Source organism: Mustelus asterias, chromosome 1 (assembly GCF_964213995.1).
Source record: "Mustelus asterias chromosome 1, sMusAst1.hap1.1, whole genome shotgun sequence".
NCBI classification, from domain to species: Eukaryota; Metazoa; Chordata; class Chondrichthyes; order Carcharhiniformes; family Triakidae; genus Mustelus; species Mustelus asterias.
Window position 1 is genome coordinate 39660958 of NC_135801.1, and position 18140 is coordinate 39679097.

General features: G+C 42.3%; 1 protein-coding gene across 1 annotated transcript in view; it reads left to right on the forward strand.

The window, feature by feature from the left end:
• Window positions 1-18140, forward strand: part of dctn6 (dynactin subunit 6) — a 42142-nt gene that overhangs the window by 13869 nt on the left and 10133 nt on the right. The window contains exons 4-5 of the mRNA XM_078211825.1: window positions 3163-3251; window positions 8709-8756. Of these exons, the coding sequence (XP_078067951.1) occupies window positions 3163-3251; window positions 8709-8756 (137 nt within the window). The remainder of the gene's footprint in view (window positions 1-3162; window positions 3252-8708; window positions 8757-18140) is intronic.

Here is an 18140-nt window from a genome sequence, read left to right on the forward strand (position 1 = left end):
TTGTCTACTCCTTCTCCTAAGTCCTATGTTCCCAAGAGCAGAAATTTCCTCAAACTAAACATTGGGAAGATTGAAACCATTGTCTTTGGTCCCTGCCACAAATTCCGTTTCCGAACCGCCGACTTCTTTCCTCTTCCTTACAATTGTCTAAACCTGAAGCAGATCACAGGCAACCTTGAATTCCTGTTTGACATCTGGGATGAACTTCCAATCACATCTTCATGTCATAACCAAGATTCCCTAATCAAAATAAAAGTAATGTTTAAAGTTTATTTTATTAGTGTCACAAGCAGGCTTACATTAACACTGTAATGAAGTTACTGTGAAAATCTCTTAGTCGCCACACTCTGACGCCTGTTCGGGTACACTGAGGGAGAATTTCGCATGGGCAATACACCTAACCAGCATCTTTTGGACTGTGGGAGGAAACCAACGCAGACACGAGGAGAATGTGCAGACTCCACACAGACAGACAGGTGATGCCAGAAGACACAGCTAGGTTAAGCTGTCACCAGTGTCTCCTGCCCACTGCACATTCCCTTCTGAGAGGTCACCCTTCCCGTTCCTGCCTCAGCTCACCTGCTGCCAAAGTACTCATCCATGCCATTGTTGACTCTAGACTCTTCTGTTCCAATGCTCTTCAGCCAACCCCTCATCTTCTATCTTCCAAATACATTTGAGCTAACCAAAAACTCTGCTGCCACTGTCCTTACTTCTACCAAGTCCCACTCACTCATCCTCTCTGTTTACTTTTTAATTTTTAAAAATTTTATTAGTGTCACAAGTAGCCTTACACATTAACACTGCAATGAAGTTACTGTGAAAAATCACCTAGTCGCCACTCTCCAGTGCCTGTTCAGGTACATTGAGGAAGAATTTAGCATGGCCAATGAACCTAACCAGCATCTTTCGGACTGTGGGAGGAAACCGGAGCACCCCTAGGAAACCCACGCAGACGTGGGGAAAACGTGCAGACTCCACACAAACAGTACCCAAGCTGGGAATCGAACCCAGGTCCCTGGTGCTGTGAGGCAGTGCAGACCTACATTGGCTTTAGGTCCAGCAATACCCACGCCGGCCTTTGTAATAAATAATCCATGTACATGGCTGTGCAAAGATATTTGAAAGGACCAGGTACTGGGAAAGAAAACCACTAAATTTTAGAGGGAGCATTTCTTAGATGATTGTTTAATTGCTTAATAATAGAGTGGCAGACAAAGAGGCTATTCTGGTGAACAGGCAATTATTTTATGGTGATGCTCAGTGAGTCACATTACATGAAGAATTTACTGTAGCTGGTGAATGAACACTGGCTGGCGTGGGTTAGCATCGCCCTTTGAATTTTTTCCCTACAAGTTGCTGTTGTTAGATGCAATAAGAAGTCTCACAACACCAAGTTAAAGTCCAATGGGTTTATTTGGCAGCACAAGCTTTCGGAGCACTGCCCCTTCATCAGGTGAGTGGGAGTTCTTTACACAAACTCAATTTACAAGATAATGTTTGGAATGTGAATCTTTATAGGTAATCAAATCAGCAACTGCCCTGGCTGGAGACAATACACACCTGATTAACTTATGCTTGGCCCTCTCTCCACTCATATTGTGTGTACCTTTAAAACTTGATTACCTGTAAAGACTCACATTCCAACCATTATCTTGTAAATTGAGTTTCTGTCTATATATGCCCTGTTTGTGCACACAACTCCCACTCAGCTAATGAAGGGGCACTGCTCCAAAAGCTTGTGCTGCCAAATAAACCTGTTGGACTTTAACCTGGTGTTGTGAGACTTCTTACTGTGCTTACCCCAATCCAACGCCGACATCTCCACATCATTGTTAGATGCAGCAGTGTGCTCTCTCCAGCTCATCTGGGACATGTATGAATTGGGCAAGCAACTGTGTGTCTCAAGCATTCAGTTTGAAGCTTTGTTGAAAGAACAGCGCAGGATCTGAAACAGAGAGTCCAAGTTATCTCCCAGATTTACGGCAGCGACTTCCGTAAAAAAAAAAAGAGGGCATGGCCTTTGTCACTTCTCCCGCACTTCAATGCTGGCCTCTGGGGGTACACTGCACTATCTGGATCTTGCCCTGTCTGAGTCAGAAGGTAAGATGAGACAGCACTAAAAAAAACATTGAGGTAATTAATTGGGCACAGAGTAGCAATCCAATGCTGATTGCTAGTCTCAGAAATTTCAGGCCCAATCTTTTCTATAGGGTGGATACCAAAATAAATCTTATAAATTCTCAATTCTGACTTTAACTCTCCTCTTGCTGTACCCTTTTCATAACTATAATATCAACTTCATAGAAAGGTGTACAGAGTTTCACACAGTACTTTGACCTAACGAGTGTTTTGCACAAATTTAATATGACTTCATAGAATTATAAAATCCCTACAGTGCAGAAGGAGGCCTGTTGGCCTGTTGAGCCTGCACCAGCAACAATCCCACCCCGGCCTTAGCCCCGTAACCCCACGTATTTACCCTGCTAGTCCCCCTGACACTAAGCTTCAATTTAGCATGGCCAATCAACCTAACCGGCACATCTTTGGAGTGTGGGAGGAAACCGGAGCACCTGAAGAAGACCCAAACGACACGGGGAGAATGTGCAAACTCCACAGACAGTGACCTGAGGCCGGAATTGAACCTGGGTTCCTGGTGCTATGAGGTTGCATACTAACCACTGTGCCTTCTTTCAGTGCTCCAATGAATAAGTACAAAATTTTGCTCATTTATGCCTTTTTTATGAGAATACCATTATGGTCCGTTCTACCTGAAATCTAGTTAGCTGTCCCTTGGACTTTATGGTAAATGCATATATACTCACTTTGTGGTTAGTGTTTAACAGTGGAATGTTACCAACAAAATGTGACAGGAAGTAAATATGATTTGGATTTATGTGCCACACTTTTAATAGAGCATAAAATGTTATGCAGTACATAATTAATTATTGTGGTACCGCTATCATGTCATGTGTTGCTCAAATCACCATCGCCTCCATTTTTTCATTTAGCTTTCCTCTTCACCCCGCCCCCCATAAAATACCTCAGAACAGTTTCTGTGTTAATGTTGCATGAATGAAATGAAGATTGGAATTTTCTTTTGAGCAGTAAATTATCCTATACTTTCTAGTTTTAATAAAAAAATATTACTGTATCTTCCAGCTATCCAGAAAATCTCATGCCTCAAAAGGAAGATATTGAACCTAAAGTTATGACTATTGGAACAAACAATGTATTTGAAGTTGGATGTCGTATCCTTTCTTGTAAATAATTATCAACAGAATTTGCTATTGGAATGTCTAGTGTCAATATTCCAGAAAGTAAGTTGCGAAGGATAGAACTGAGGCAAATCTTTACACGCTTTTATAATAATTTGTTAACAGAGTCATATGTTACAATCATACACATGCTAACCCAACCACCATAATTTCGGTTTGTGTCAATTTATAGGGCCACAAATAAATCCCCAGATAATCCCAACCACCAACATTTAATTAACATCTTGTACAGTCACATTTCCCCAGACGATTCTGTGTTCATAATCTTGGAACAGAAGCAAAATCAGGAATTGTTTGTGATGTGACATCTGTTTCCATATATACTGTAGTTGTATTAGTTTTAAGATATTTGATTTCTGTAATCTCGTTAAAAATAATCTACTTTATTTAATAGCCATGTTATTTCCAGCAAGTTTTCAAAGTTCTTTTTGCCTTCAGCTTGGTTATTGTCATGTTGCTTTTATACACTAGTCAGATACTGGTCAGGATTCTCCAGCCCCGCTATGGCAGGACCCAGCGCAGGAGATGCAGGGAGTCAGGCAAAAGCCCATTGACTTACGGTGGGGCTAAGTGATCCTAGTGGTAGGCAGGGCTGAAAACCCAACCCACTGAGTGCATCCTTTTCATTAGAATTAGTAAAATTTCAGTGATTAAAATGAGTTAAGGTTCAGCAATGCACAGTTAATTAAAATCATACTGCACCTATTTTGGGATCTTAAACAAAAATTAACTTCCAATTGGGTATATTTGTAAGCAGCAGATTTTGTAGATTCTGCTAAGCAGCCAGAACTCTTGATTCTTGGATGAACTTTAGAACATAAGGAACTTATTTTTAATTCATTCTTGGCATGTGGGTGTCGCTGGCTAGACCAGCATTTATTGCCCATCCCTAATAGCCCTTGAGAAGGTGGTGGTGATCTGCCTTCTTGAATCGCTGCAATCCATGTGGTGTAGGTACACCTAAGTGCTGTTAGGGAAAGAATTCTGAGATTTTAACCCAACGGCAGTGAAGGACCAGTGATATATTTCCAAGTCAGGATGGCAGGTGGCTTAGAGAGGAACTTTCAGGTGGTGGTGTTCCCATGTGTCTGCTGTCTTTGTGCTTTGGAAGGGTTGGAAAGTGCTGTCCAAGGAGCCTTGGTGAGTACCTGCAGTGCATTTTCTAGATTATACACACTGCTGCGACTGTGCGTTGGTGGTGGACGGAGTGAATGTTTGTGGAACGGGTAGCAATCAAGCGTGTTCTTTGTCCTGGATGGTGTCAAGCTACTTGAGCGTTGTTGGAGTGCACTCATCCAGACAAGTGGAGAGTATACCATCACACCCCTGACAGGCTTTGAGCAGTCAGGAGATGAGATACGTGCTGCAGGATTCCTTGCCTCTGACCTGCTCTTCTATCCATGCTGTATACATGGCTAGTCCAGTTCAGTTTTTAGTCAAGCGTAACTCCCCAGGATGTTGATAGTGGATTAGCATTGTGCCTTTTCTTGAAGATTAAAAGATTATGGCAAGTCCTTCTGCAATCTCCATCCAACCTGTCATCCAAGCCATCTGGATGCCAATTTATATACTCTAAGCATAGCCAGCTTTTCCATTACGTCCTATCAATTTTCACCCCACCTCTGCTTCTAATTATATACCTTAGTAAATATTGATTTGAAATACTCACCAAGTATTATGGTATTCTAGCTTCCAAAAATATATCACTCTCTTTTTCCCTGAATAGGATTCCTTGCAACCCTACCTCTTACTACCTGCTTATTATTTCATGCTTTAGAAGATATTTGGATTGCCTTTTACGTTGACTTTCATTCTCTTCTCATGTCCTCTCTTTACCGATCTTAACTTCCTTTTCCCTTCTCCTCTCGGCATGTTATTTTTGGTCCAGTCCTCACTTGAGGAAATCACCTGGCATGCATCATACGTCCACTTCTTTTGTTTCATCATATTTTCTAAAACTTCTAATTTAAAGTTCTCATCTTCACTTTCAAATCCCATTTCCACTTGCTTCTCTTCTGCAATCTTTTGCAACCCTGCAACCCTCCAAGAACTGTACATGTTCATCAATTACTGACCAAATGCGGATCCGGAAATCACTTTGCTTCATTATTGGTATCTATGCTTTTCAGCCAGCTAGGCTCAAGCTTCAAACATTCCTCCATACGCCTCTTCAAACTAACTTTTTGATTAAGCTTTTACTCACCCCCCCTTGTATTTCCTTCTATGGCTTAGTAACAATTGGGTCTTATTCCAAACTTATTTCTGTGAATCAAAAGGAACGTATGTACACCAAGATAAAGTAGGTGATAGGAGGGGTAATTGTTGCAAGATAGGATACTGGCAGCAGAAGTTTGGATATGCTAGTTTACAGAGGATGGAAAATCAGAGGCTGGCCAGGAAAGCATTGGAATAGTTGAATCTGGAGACGACAAGTATCAATTGATAAAGGCTCATTGAGTTTGGGGCAATATATGTTTGCATGGACGGAGGAATGGTTAAAGACAGGAAGCAAAGAGTAGGGATAAACTGGACATTTTAAAGTTGGCAGGTTGTGACTAGGGGAGTGATGCAAAAATCAGTTCAGGGGCCTCAGCTATTTACAAATATATCAAGGACTTAAATCAGACTTGTCCAACACACGGTCTGAGGGCTGGATGGGGCCCTTGAAGCCCCTCAATGCAGCCCTTGGAGCCAGTTTTCAAAATATCAGTCAAACAGCTAAGTTTGAATAGAAGAACCTGCTCCCAGGCTGTTTCTCTTCCATGTTTGCTGCTGATAGGCTCACTTGCGTGGGAGAGAGGTAATCTGTGATTGGAGGACCAACGACCACCGGCGGTGTTCCGAGTGCCGGGGCCTGGGAGAGTCCAGGGCCTGAGGGAGTCCAGGGCCTGAGGAACTGAGAGCCGGGGAGAAGAGCAGGGCCCAAGGAGCTGAGGAGAAGAGGAGCAGGGGCCAGAAGCCAAGGGCAAGGGAGAAGAGGAGCAGGAGCCAAGGGCCAGGGAGAAGAAGGGATCAGTAGTCAGAAAGCTGGGGCAGAAGGCTGGAGTGAAGAAGAGCAGGGGCCAGGAGCCAAAGGTCAGGGAGAAGAAGAGCAGGGGCCAGGGCAGCACAGTGGTTTACATTGCTGCCTCACAACGCCAAGAACCCGGGTTTGATTCCTGCCTGGGGTGACTGTGTATGGAGTTTGCATGTTCTCCCTGTGTTTGTGTGGGTTTCCTCTGCGTGCTCTAGTTTCCTCCCACAGTCCAAAGATGTGTAGGTTAGGTGGATTAGCCATGGTGAATGTGTGGGATTATGGGGATAGGGAGGGGGAAGAGGGCCTGGACAAGATATTGTCAGAGAGTGGGTGCAGACTCAATGGGCCAAACAGCCTCCTCCTGCACTGTAGGAATTTATGAAGAGCAGGGGCCAGGAGCCAAGGGCCAGTGAATCAAGAGGCCCATGGAGCAGAGAATTATGGGGTCAGGGAGCAAAGGCGTTGCGCCCAGGGAGGTGAGACCAGGGTGCAAAGGTCATGGGGAACAGAGGTGCTAGGGAGCAAGGCTCGGGTGTCTGGTGCAGGGCCCACTAGCTTCTGATTAAGTGAGTGCCTGGAAACTTAGAGCGAGTGTGTGATAGGCGAGAGAGACAGTACGTAAGTGAGAAGAGAGTGTGTAGGTTAGCGCGCAAGATGGGGTGAGAGGGGTGAAGAGGAAGTGTGGGTGCAGAATGTGTCCATAAGTCTGACTAACTCCCAGTATCAGCATTATTATTCACCTCATCCACACACACGCCATCATACAATTTCATCCACTCTCAGTGAGCACCTTGAGCCAGGGAGTGAGCCAGAAATGCACACAGCCATCCTATTACACTCCAACCCTTTGCTTTATTTATTAAGTTGCTTCTTTTTATATCTCAGTATTTTTAAAAAATCATGTTTACAGTTGTGCCAAAATGTATCTTTCTAAAATTTGTCCATTGGGATAGGGGATAGAGTGGAAGAGAAGGCCTAACTAAAATACTCTGTCAGAGAGTCGGTGCAGACTCGATGAGCCGAATGCCCTCCTTCTACGCTGTAGGGATTCTATGATTCTATTCTATTCTATGATTCTCTCTATTCAAAATGTGACTCCATTCTCTCTCCACAGATGCTGTCAGAGCTGCTGAGATTTTCCAGCATTTTCTGTTTTTGTTTGAGTCCAGCATCCGCAGTATTTTGCCTTTGTCCAAAATTTGCTTAGTAGCAGGAGGCAACGAGTGATAGTCAAAAGTTTTTGTTATGACTGGAAGCCTGTGTCCAGTGGTGTTCAACAGGGATCGATGCTTGGTCCCTTGTTTTTTGTAGTGTACATTAATTATCTGGACCTGTAAATAGGAAGTACGATAAGTAAGTTCGCAGATGACATAAAAAGGCAAATGGAATTTAACCCTGAAAAATGTGAGGTAATGCAATTTGGGAGGACTAACAAAGCATTTCTTCTTAAATTGCCCTAAACTGTAAAACACATTGTGTCGCACTTAGCTCACGTAATACTAGCAACATAATTGAAATGATGGTTAGCTTGTATCTGGGTAAGCTCATAATGCAGGTTGATACTGACTTCTGTGTTGTTATTTTCTCTAATTTCTCACCAGACGAATCTATACCTGCTACCAAATCATTTCAAACGTGTATCCCTGCAATTTCTACACTTTAGCCTTCTATGCTAACTAATCCAGTATTTGCAGGAAAAAAATCCTTTCATACTAAAATTGAGATGGTTGTATTGCTTTAAAGCTTTGATTTTTAAAATGGAGCTAACTAGAAAGAAATAAGTAAATGTTGAAAATTACGTACCAGTACAATCCACATATTTTCAATGAGGCGCTTTGGATGCAAAAGTGCTATGCAGAGTTATTTGGTTCATAAATCCCAAAAAATTAGTCCTTGTTTTCTTGACCAAATATTCTTTTGATTTCTGACTTCAACAATTTCAGTACTTGAGTCCTTGATTTTTTTCATTTTGTTCATGCGTTAACTAAGATATTTTTATATAGTAGGGACAAGGTTTATTAGTTTTTTGTTTAAAACATATGTCTGAAGTACTCATATTTAGTAATTCCTGCATGGAGAAAAATGGCTGTAGAGGTAATATTTCATTTCCGTTTAGCTTCAGATATGTTGTGTTCTTGGACTTCCTGGTAGCTCAGTGTGGTAACAGTACAGACTAGGAGAGTTCAAATTTTGATGCTTGGTCTATACCAAGTCAGTTCGTTTCAACTAGGGCAGCACGTAGGTACTACAATTTCACCTATGTCTCAGAGCTGGTAGGAGAAGGAGAAAGTGAACTGTGAGGAAAAACTTGTAAGATGCTGAGGACTTTTCCTTGATTCGTCATCTGAGGAAGAAAAAAAGATCACAATAATGCAATCAATGAAAAGTTGGTTTTCTTTAACTGTTCTTGTCAGGTTTTGAAGCTTTGAAGATTGGAGATAACAATGTAATTGAATCTAAAGGTAAGTTTTTTTTTAAAAAGATCTATAATTTTTTTCCTGAAACTGGCTGATCAAAACGTTTGTAGTAAGATTTCTTTGAGGAAGGCAATAGCCTAGTGGTATTATCACTAGACTATTAATCCAGAAACTCAGCCAATGTTCTGGGGACCTGGGTTTGAATCCCGCCATGGCCGATGGTGGAATTTGAATTCAATTTTTTTTAAAATCTGGAATTAAGAATCTACTGATGACCATGAAACGATTGTCAATTGTCGAAAAAGCTCATCTGGTTCACTAATGTCCTTTAGGGAAGGAAATCTGCCACTGTTACCTGGTGTGGGCTACACGTGACTCCAGAGCCACAGCAATGTGGTTGACTCTCAACTGCTCTCCAAGGGCAACTTGGGATGGACAATAAGTGTACCATGAATGAATTTTTTAAAACTCAGTAATTACAGAAATGTCCTTGTCACTGTGATTTCTGATCATTTTGAAGTGGCAGAAAAATAAATCACAACGGCATTTTGAATACACGAATTCGTGTTGTTCAAATTCTCTCTCACTCCACAAAAATCTTTACATGTAAATAAGAATCAGTGGAAATCTGGATTGATAAGAATGTTGTCCTGCTGTTGAGAATGGTTGATGCTATGCAACTGATTAGTCCACTGATTTGCCACATCAGACGCCTCACATGCTTGCATACACATACACTGGTGCTAGAGGCCTGACCAAGGGAATTAAAATGTTCCTTCAGTACAAATGCTCCTAACTTGCATAATCCCATTGAAATTCTCTTGATTTATATCAAGCAGCTGAATGTAAGATGAAGTCTGAGTCTCAAAAATTTAAATTAAGAAAAATCTTCTCAGAAACAGAATCTTGAAAATTGAATGTTTAGGGAGCATTGTAATGTTTTGAGCTTACAAACTATGAAATATAAGAAGAAAATGTGGAGTGCAGATAAGTAAATATTAAATCATGAGACAAGTGTCTTTGCTGAAAAGTATAATCGAGAACTGGAATGGACTTGTCATTTATAAAAGTGTGACAAATCTAGAAGTCTGAAAAAAACACTGTTGTACCTGTTAATTCTCAGATACTTTCAACCAGTTTACTTACTCCAAGGTGTTACCCCGGTGCCCTTATTTGCAAGGTGGACAAAGGACAAACACAAGTAAAGATTCAACAAGTTTATTAAATAACACTATTAACCCTTAAATTACCCACATAAAACAAGAGGATACCCCAGCAGATTCAAGTATACTACCCGTAAAGATGGCTTGGTTAAACTGCAGGCCCGATTCTCTGAGTCCCTCTGGTCTGTTGTCACGAAGGTGAGTCTCGATGGCCGCTTCTTCCTTCCTTCCTTGTCTGGTCAGTCTTCCGAATGGTCACGGCTGTCTCCCCTGTCGAGTCTTCGCTCCTTGTGCCTCTGAGTGTGTCCCTTTATCCCCAGCCTGCTTGCCTTTCCAGAAACTTCTCTGGCTTCTGGCCAATGAGGTCCCAGGAGGGGGTTCCAATACCCAGTGGGTTTCTTGATGTCTGCCTGACAGGACACCAGGGTCCGCCCCCCAGGTGTCCATCTCCATGTTGTTAAACTTGTTATCAGGTAAGGTTTCTACAGGATCTCTTGGTGACAGAAAGTCTGGCCCGATCTGGGCTTCTAACAATAGACCGATGCATTTCAATGAGGTGCCATGATCTCCTGCTAAGTCTCAAGTAGAGTGTAACAACCTTTGATGGGTGGTTGATGGGTCAGGCCCAGACACATTTGTGTATTGTACAATTGGCCTGCCTGAGGTGTGACTGTGTTTGATTTCAATGTGCCTAATTCTTTAATTTAGGATATCCAATTTTATCAGCCTTAAAACTAGGCCCTGTTTATATCACCACAACACCATCAGGACGTAACGGTAGGGCAGGGACAGTGATCCAAATAAGAACTCATGTATGTGTGCCACATAACAGCACTGTGGATGTACCTATACCACATGGATTGCAGCAGTTCAGGAATGTGGCTCTTCACCACATTTTCAAGGGCAATTAGGGGTGGGTAATAAATGCTGACTTAGCCAGCAATTCTAATATCTCATGAACAAACAAAAAGGAAGCATAAATTTAGCTTAAAGAATATGATGTAACAATTATCGTGAGAACCTGGCTATAAGCTGGGTGTTAATGGGAACTATATATCTTTAGGAAGGACAGAAAAATTATGAAGAAACATGGAAGTTAAGGACTGGGACAGCTACAAAAAAACAACAAAGGGATATAAAGGAAGTATTAATTCCAAAAAGAAATGTCAAACAACTTGGAAACCTTGAAGAGCTAACAATGAAAGTTTACATAAATATATAAAAAGAAAAGTGGTATGGGTAAATGTGTGCCCATTAAGCTGGACAGGTGAGACTATTATGGATAATAAGATAAATGCTGACTTTGAATACTTGCATGTATTTCACATTAGAGGAAAAGGTAGAAGTGGTGATCTGTAGCATGAAGTAAACCACAACAAGTCAAAGAATGGATAATATATTTGACTTTATTCTAGTCTTTTTTAACAAAAAAAATGTTGGAGAAGATAATGGGACATAAGACCTGATGGTTTGCCACTCCAGGATATTAAAAATAAATGCTTTCATAAATTGTAGGTATGTTAGTCGTCATTTTTCAAAGAACTCTTGATACGGGAGTTGTGTGCCTTGATTGAAAAAATGCATTCCATCATTGGCTTTTTACATAAAGTAAGAAGTCTCACAACACCAGGTTAAAGTCCAACAGGTTTATTTGGTAGCAAATACCATAAGCTTTCGGAGCTTGCTGCTCCTTCGTCAGATGGAGTGGTCTCTCCACATCATTTTTACATAAAGGCATATCTTAGGAAAACAAGGAAATCGTGGTAATTCTTTATATTTCAATACTCAATTAGAGTATTATACTTTAGGAAGGATGTCAGTGATAGAGTTTAAGTAATGTGGAGAGCCTACAGAAGTTGTGATTGTTCTCCTTGGAGAAGAGGAGGCTAAACAGAAATTTAATACTGTAGAGATACTCAAATGATGAGGACTTTTGATACAGTAAATAACAGGAACTGTTTCCATTGGCAGGTGAGTTGGTGACTAGAGGACACTAATCTCAGATATTTGGCAAATAAATCTGAAGAGAGATGAGAAGAAACATCTTTATTTGATGGATTGTTATGATCATGAACATATTGGTTAAAAGTGGTGAAAGGAAGTTAAAATAGTAATTTCCAAAATAATTGCCAAAGAAAAACATTGTAAGGCTATATGGAAAAAACCAGAGGAGTGGGACTCATTCAAAGAGCCACCATTATGATTCTGTAATTCATTAAAAACCACACCAAATTGAAGATAAACTTATGGCATAAGCTCCCAGTTAGAGCTGGGAGTCGCAGTAAGGATAAAGGAAATGTACTCTGGCGGGACATAAAATGTGATATTTTCCAAAATCTAATACTTGGTGTCAGTTTTTTTTTAAGAAACACACATACTTGCATGGAAGTAATGTACAGATTCAAGATGCAAGTCATGTACAGATAAGTTGCTATATACAGTAAGTTATGTGGATACATAAGGAATTTGTAAGGAGACTTAGTGTAGCAAAAATGATGCATTTTAAAGTAGGAGGTCATTACTTTGGATCCAAGGAAGACAAATTTAAATATTTTCTTCATGACAAGAGGCTAGGAACTATGGAGGAGCAAAGTGATTTATACAAATCATTAAAAGGTTGTGAATGGGTAGAAAAGGTAATGTAAAAGACTAATATTTTGTGGACTTTACCTCAACGGGGCTGAAATATAGAAGAAAAGTAAGAACATAAGAAATAGGAGCTGGCCATTCAGCCCCTCAAGCTTGCTGCATCATTGAATACAATTGTGATTGATTTTCCACCTCAGTTTCACCTCCTGCACGATCCCCAGATACTTGAACATGCACACTCCTTTGAGGTAGAGAATTTCATAGGTCTATAGCCCTTTAAGTGAAGAAATTACTCATCTCAGTCCTAAATAGCTGATCTGTGATTCTGAGATTGTGACCCCCCCAGTTCTAGATTCCCCATGATGTGGAGATGCCGGCGTTAGACTGGGGTAAACACAGTAAGAGTTTTAACAGCACCAGGTTAAAGTCCAACAGGTTTATTTGGTGGCAAATGCCATTAGCCTTTGGAGCGCTGCTCCATCTGACGAAGGAGCAGCGCTCCGAAAGCTAATGGCATTTGCTACCAAATAAACCTGTTGGACTTTAACCTGGTGGTGTTAAAACTCTTACTAGATTCCCCAGCCAGGGAAAACATCCTTCCTGCTTCTACCCCATTAATCCCTTTAAGAATTATATATGTTTCAGTAAAATCACCTAAGTTCCAAGGAATATAACACTTGTCTTTCTTCCCAAGACAATCCCCTCATCCCAGGACCAGTCTAGTGAACCTTCACTGAACTTTCTCCAAGGCTAGTACATCCTTCCTTAGGTAGGGAGATGAAAATTGTACACAATGCAGCAATTGTGATCACACCAATACTCTAAACAATTGCATTAAGACTTTTTCACTCTTATTCTAATCCTTCAGTTCATAAGATCACAGCCCATCATGATAGCCCCTCACGAAACAGATTGTATGACATTCACTGACACGCTTCCCTCTCTCCCACAGTACAATTATTTTGGCATGTTTATTTTGTGGTGGCTATGGCCAGTGACATCATAGGTAAGAGGTGGACTTTTGGTGAAAGAAGAATTGGAGTTGCTATTACTGGTATCGCGGTTGGATGAGTTATTTATGAACAACCCAACGAGAAAGATTGCCTCATCTCTTACTCTTCTTCATTTTTCTTCTCCTCACTTCTTCTTCTCCACAGTTGCTTGCAGTATAGCTTGCCGATGACGAGCAGTCAGTTGATGGAGTAGTTGTGCAGCATGCAGCAACCACTATAATCTTGATACCCACTCTACAAGGCACCTCAAATATATTCCAGGCAGCAGAATTGATGCTTCAGCATGCCAGTGCTCTGCTGTCATTTCATGTTGCAGCATTGCTTTCCATTTATGCATGCTGTTCATGCGGGCATGGGTTAAGCAATGGGTCATGAACCATGAATTTAGCAGATAGCTCTTTTTGCCCAGTTGGTGGCTTAAGTGTGGAGAAGAAAAAGGAGGAAGAGCAAGATATCCCAAGATAACAGGAATTGAACTGCATGGTTCCCTGTGTATGGTTTCATTCCAGGTGGGTATTGAGGGAAAATTGAGGGGCAGGAGTGGGCCACTCAATCCCTCAAGTCTACAATGCCATTAATGGCTGATCTGATTCCGTTTACCCTCCGATAACCTTTCACACTCTTGCTTATCAAGAATCCATCAAGCTTTGCCTTAAAAATATTCAGAGACTCAACTTCCATTGCCTTTTGAGGAAGAGAGTTCTAAAGACCCCAAGATAAAAACATTCTACTCATTTCTGTCTTAAATGAGCAACTCCTTTTTTTAAAAAACAGTAGCCTCTAGTTTTAGATTCTTCACCAAAGTGTGGCGGCTAAGGGATTTTCACAGTAAATTCATTGCAGTGTTAATATAAGCCTATTTGTGACTAATAAATAAACTTAGGAGGAAATATCCTCTCCATGTCCTTCCTGTCAAGAGCCCGCAGGATCTTAAAAGTTTCAGTCAAGTTGCCTCTTACCCTTCTAAAGTTCAGTGGATATGAGCCTAGCTGGTTCAACTTTTTCTCATAATACAACCCACCCGTTTCTGGTATTAGCCCATTAAACATTCTCTGAACTGCTAACACATTTACATTCTTCCTTGAATAGGGAGACCAATACTGTACACAGCACTCCAAATGTGGTATAACCAGTGGCCTCTACAACTGAAGCATAACCTCCTTTTGTATTCAATTTCCCTCACAATACAGAGTAACATTCTATTAGCTTTCCTAATTACTTGCTGTACCTGCATATTAGCCTTTTGTGATTCATGCACTAGGACATCCAGATCCCTCTGAATCTCCATTCTACAATCTCTCACCATTTAGATAACATACTTCATTTTTTTTACTTCCTGTCAAAATGGACAATTTCACATTTGTCAACATTATACATCATTTACCAGATCTTTGCCCACTCGCTTAACCTATCCATGTCTCTTCGTAACCTCTTTATGTTCTCTTCACAATTTGCATTCCTACCTTTCTTGGTATCTCTAGAAAATTTAACAATCATGCCTTTGGTCCCTTCATCCAAGTCATTATATATATTGTAAAAGGTTGAGGCCCCAGCACAGATCCCTGTGGCACATCATTAGTTGCATCCTACCAAGCAGTAAAAGACCCTGTAGCCAGCCGATCTTCTATGTGCATTCCGGGGGCACCTAGATGTAGCAGTAGGACATATAAGGTTAAGCAGGGTCACCAAGAGGGCACGAGTGAAGGCACGCGCAAGTTAGGTTTCTGTTAATTGTTACTTAGAAAATCACAATTAAATGTAATTGCATCTCAAAGCTGTGACTAATCTGTCTGTGATCCACTCCCACAGGGATTATGGCACCCAACCATCCGCATTGAGGCTCAGAGCGTCATTCTGCGCAAGAGAGGCCCTTCGGCCCACTGACTATGCGATTCCCCAGTCCCCAGCACCTGTGCCAGATCCCTGGCTGCAGTGGTACTCCAAGCACTCAGCCCAAGCAGTCCCAGTAGTCGGGGCCCTGTAGGCACACAGTGACAGACTGGCATGGCACCACCACCGTTCACCAGACAGTAGGACTGTCCCCCATCCCCAATGCCACCCCCCCATCCCCAATGCCACCGCCCCGTCCCCAATGCATTGGACCAGATGATGGTGCCCCCAACCCTCATTCAAGACGTGGTTCCAGGCACCAGTGTGCAGCCAGAGGACGGGTAGGAGTCAGACTTGTGTGGCACCAGGGCAGCATTACAGTGTGCCGCATGTCATCACCCTGCTGCCTGGATCAGTAACTCACTAACCCAGGCCCCTCACTTTGTGTGATGTCAATGGGACCCATGGCTGGTGGTGTGGGGAAGGGGGTGTTTGGCCGGTGGGGTTTGGAGCTGGTTGACCCCACGCCTTCTACTGGGAGAAGCTTGTGCTGATAATGGCCTCCCTCGCCGCTTTGTCCAGCTGGACCCTTGCCGCCACCTGTCCTCCGTCCTCCAGCTCTTTCTTGGCCTTGTCCTCCACATCATCATCATCCTCCTCCGCAGTGTCGTCCGCCAGATCCTCCTCCAGGATGTCTCCCTACAGCTATGCCTGGTTGTGGAGCACACAGCAGCTCACTGATGCGGGAACTCCCTCAGGGGGCTGTACTGGAGGCCACCACCAGAGCAGTTTTTGCAATGGAACCAATCTTCAGTAGCCTGATGCATTGCTTGACGATAGGCCGGGTGGCAGTGTGGGCCTCGTAATGGGTCTCGGGCCTCCGCACTGCCGTCAACCATGACCACAGCGGGCAATCCTTGTCCCCCACAAGCCATCCTGGCAGCCTGGTCTGGTCCTTGAAGAGCCCTGCAAAATGTAGCTAACGTACACGTTCCGTGGGTGCATGCACACATCTGCATGATGTTCAGCAGGTGGTCACAGACTATCTGCATGTTCAAGCAGTTGAACCTCTTCCTGTTTATAAAGGGAACCCCTTGATCGTGTAGGGCCCGCAGGGCGATGTATGTGTTAACTATAGGCTCCTGCACATGGGACATCTTGGCAATGGTGGTGAAGTCACAGACCAGGATTCCTTTTGGGCCTGGCCCACGACGAGATTGATGTAATTGCCTACTCGGACCGCTGTCACCTCATGGATGTACTTGTGCACAGCGGACTAGGAGATGCTAGAGAGGCCACTGGTGGAGGCCTGGAAGGACTCTGGTGTAGAAGTTGAAGGCTGCTGTGATCTTCACTGCCACCGGAAGCAGGTGTCCTCCTGCTCCAAGAGATGCAAGGTTCGTGAGGACCTGGCATAGGTGCTGTACTGTCTCCTTACTGAGGAGCCTGCGGCGGCCCATCAAAAGACATGTGGGTTCTGTGTAGACAGGGTCTCCATCTCTGATGTCCTCTGGCCCTCCCCTGATTCCTTGGATGGCAGGACTGATGTATGGGGAGAGATTGAGTCATTTAAAATTGTATTCCTTGGAGTTCTGAAGAATGAGGGGAATCTCATTGAAATCCATAAAATTCTAACAAGACTAGACAGGGTAGATGCAAGAAGGATGTTCCTGATGGTGGAGGTGTCCAGAACCAGGATATAGGCTAGATCATTTAGGACAGAGATGAGCAATTTCTTCATGCAGACAGTGGTCAGCCTATGGAATTCACTACCACCGAAAGTAGTTGATGCCAAAAAATTGTAAGTTTTCAAGAAACAGTTAGATATAGTACTTGGGGTAAGGGGATCAACGGATGGTTGGGGGGGGGGCGGAGGTGGGGTCAGGCTGTTGGTTGCATGATGGATGGCAGAGCAGGCTCAAAGGATCAAATGGCCTCCTCTTGCTCTTATTTTCTATGTTTCTATTACCTACTGCTGAACGTGTATTCAGAAGAAGAGGTATTAGTTGGAAAGTGAGGACCAAAATGCCACTGTTGGCGTCTAATTAGCATTGCACAGATTGTTGTCATGACACAAAAGCAAAATATTGTGGATGCTGGAAATTTGAAATAAAAACAGAAAATGCTAGAAATACTGCGTCTAGCAGCATCTATGGAGAGTAAAACGTTGCATGGTGATTGTCACCCTGGTCTGCTTGTTCTGCATGTCCAGTGGTCTTTCACTGCTGTAACCATGTTGAATATGGCATTCAACGTGATTTGCCTCAAGTGTGATTATACATTTGTTTTGATTCAGGTTAGAAACTCCAAACTGTTTTATGAAGCCCGTCTGAATCATAAGTTTTGCATCTTGAATTTAGCTAGGATAAGCATGAGATGTTTCACTTCAGGTGTGATTGAAAAGACCCACTAGGGAGCTTTTATCAAACAAAGTTTATTTAAGAATATAGTTAATGTATGGAAAGAAAATTAACAATGACTTCTAACAATTACAAACAAAAATAAAACAACCACAATAATGTATAACCCTTAATGAATATATATAAACAACAGGGAGAGAGGGAAAACACTTCTTTTTAGCTTGCTGTCACTTCTAAAACTGAAAAAGAACTCCTGTCACCTGACCTCCTCCCAACAATGACATCACCTAAGGTTGTGAGCACGTGAGACACTGACTGAGAGCTGCAAAGATCATGATTTTTTAAAAACTTCTTAAAGGTACACTAACATCAAACCTCCCCTCTTAAGAAAAAAATTGAACCATCAACCTTCAAACATGGTTTCATTTTTCAAACCCTTTCAGTTTCACAGTACTAGTACTCTATGATAAATAA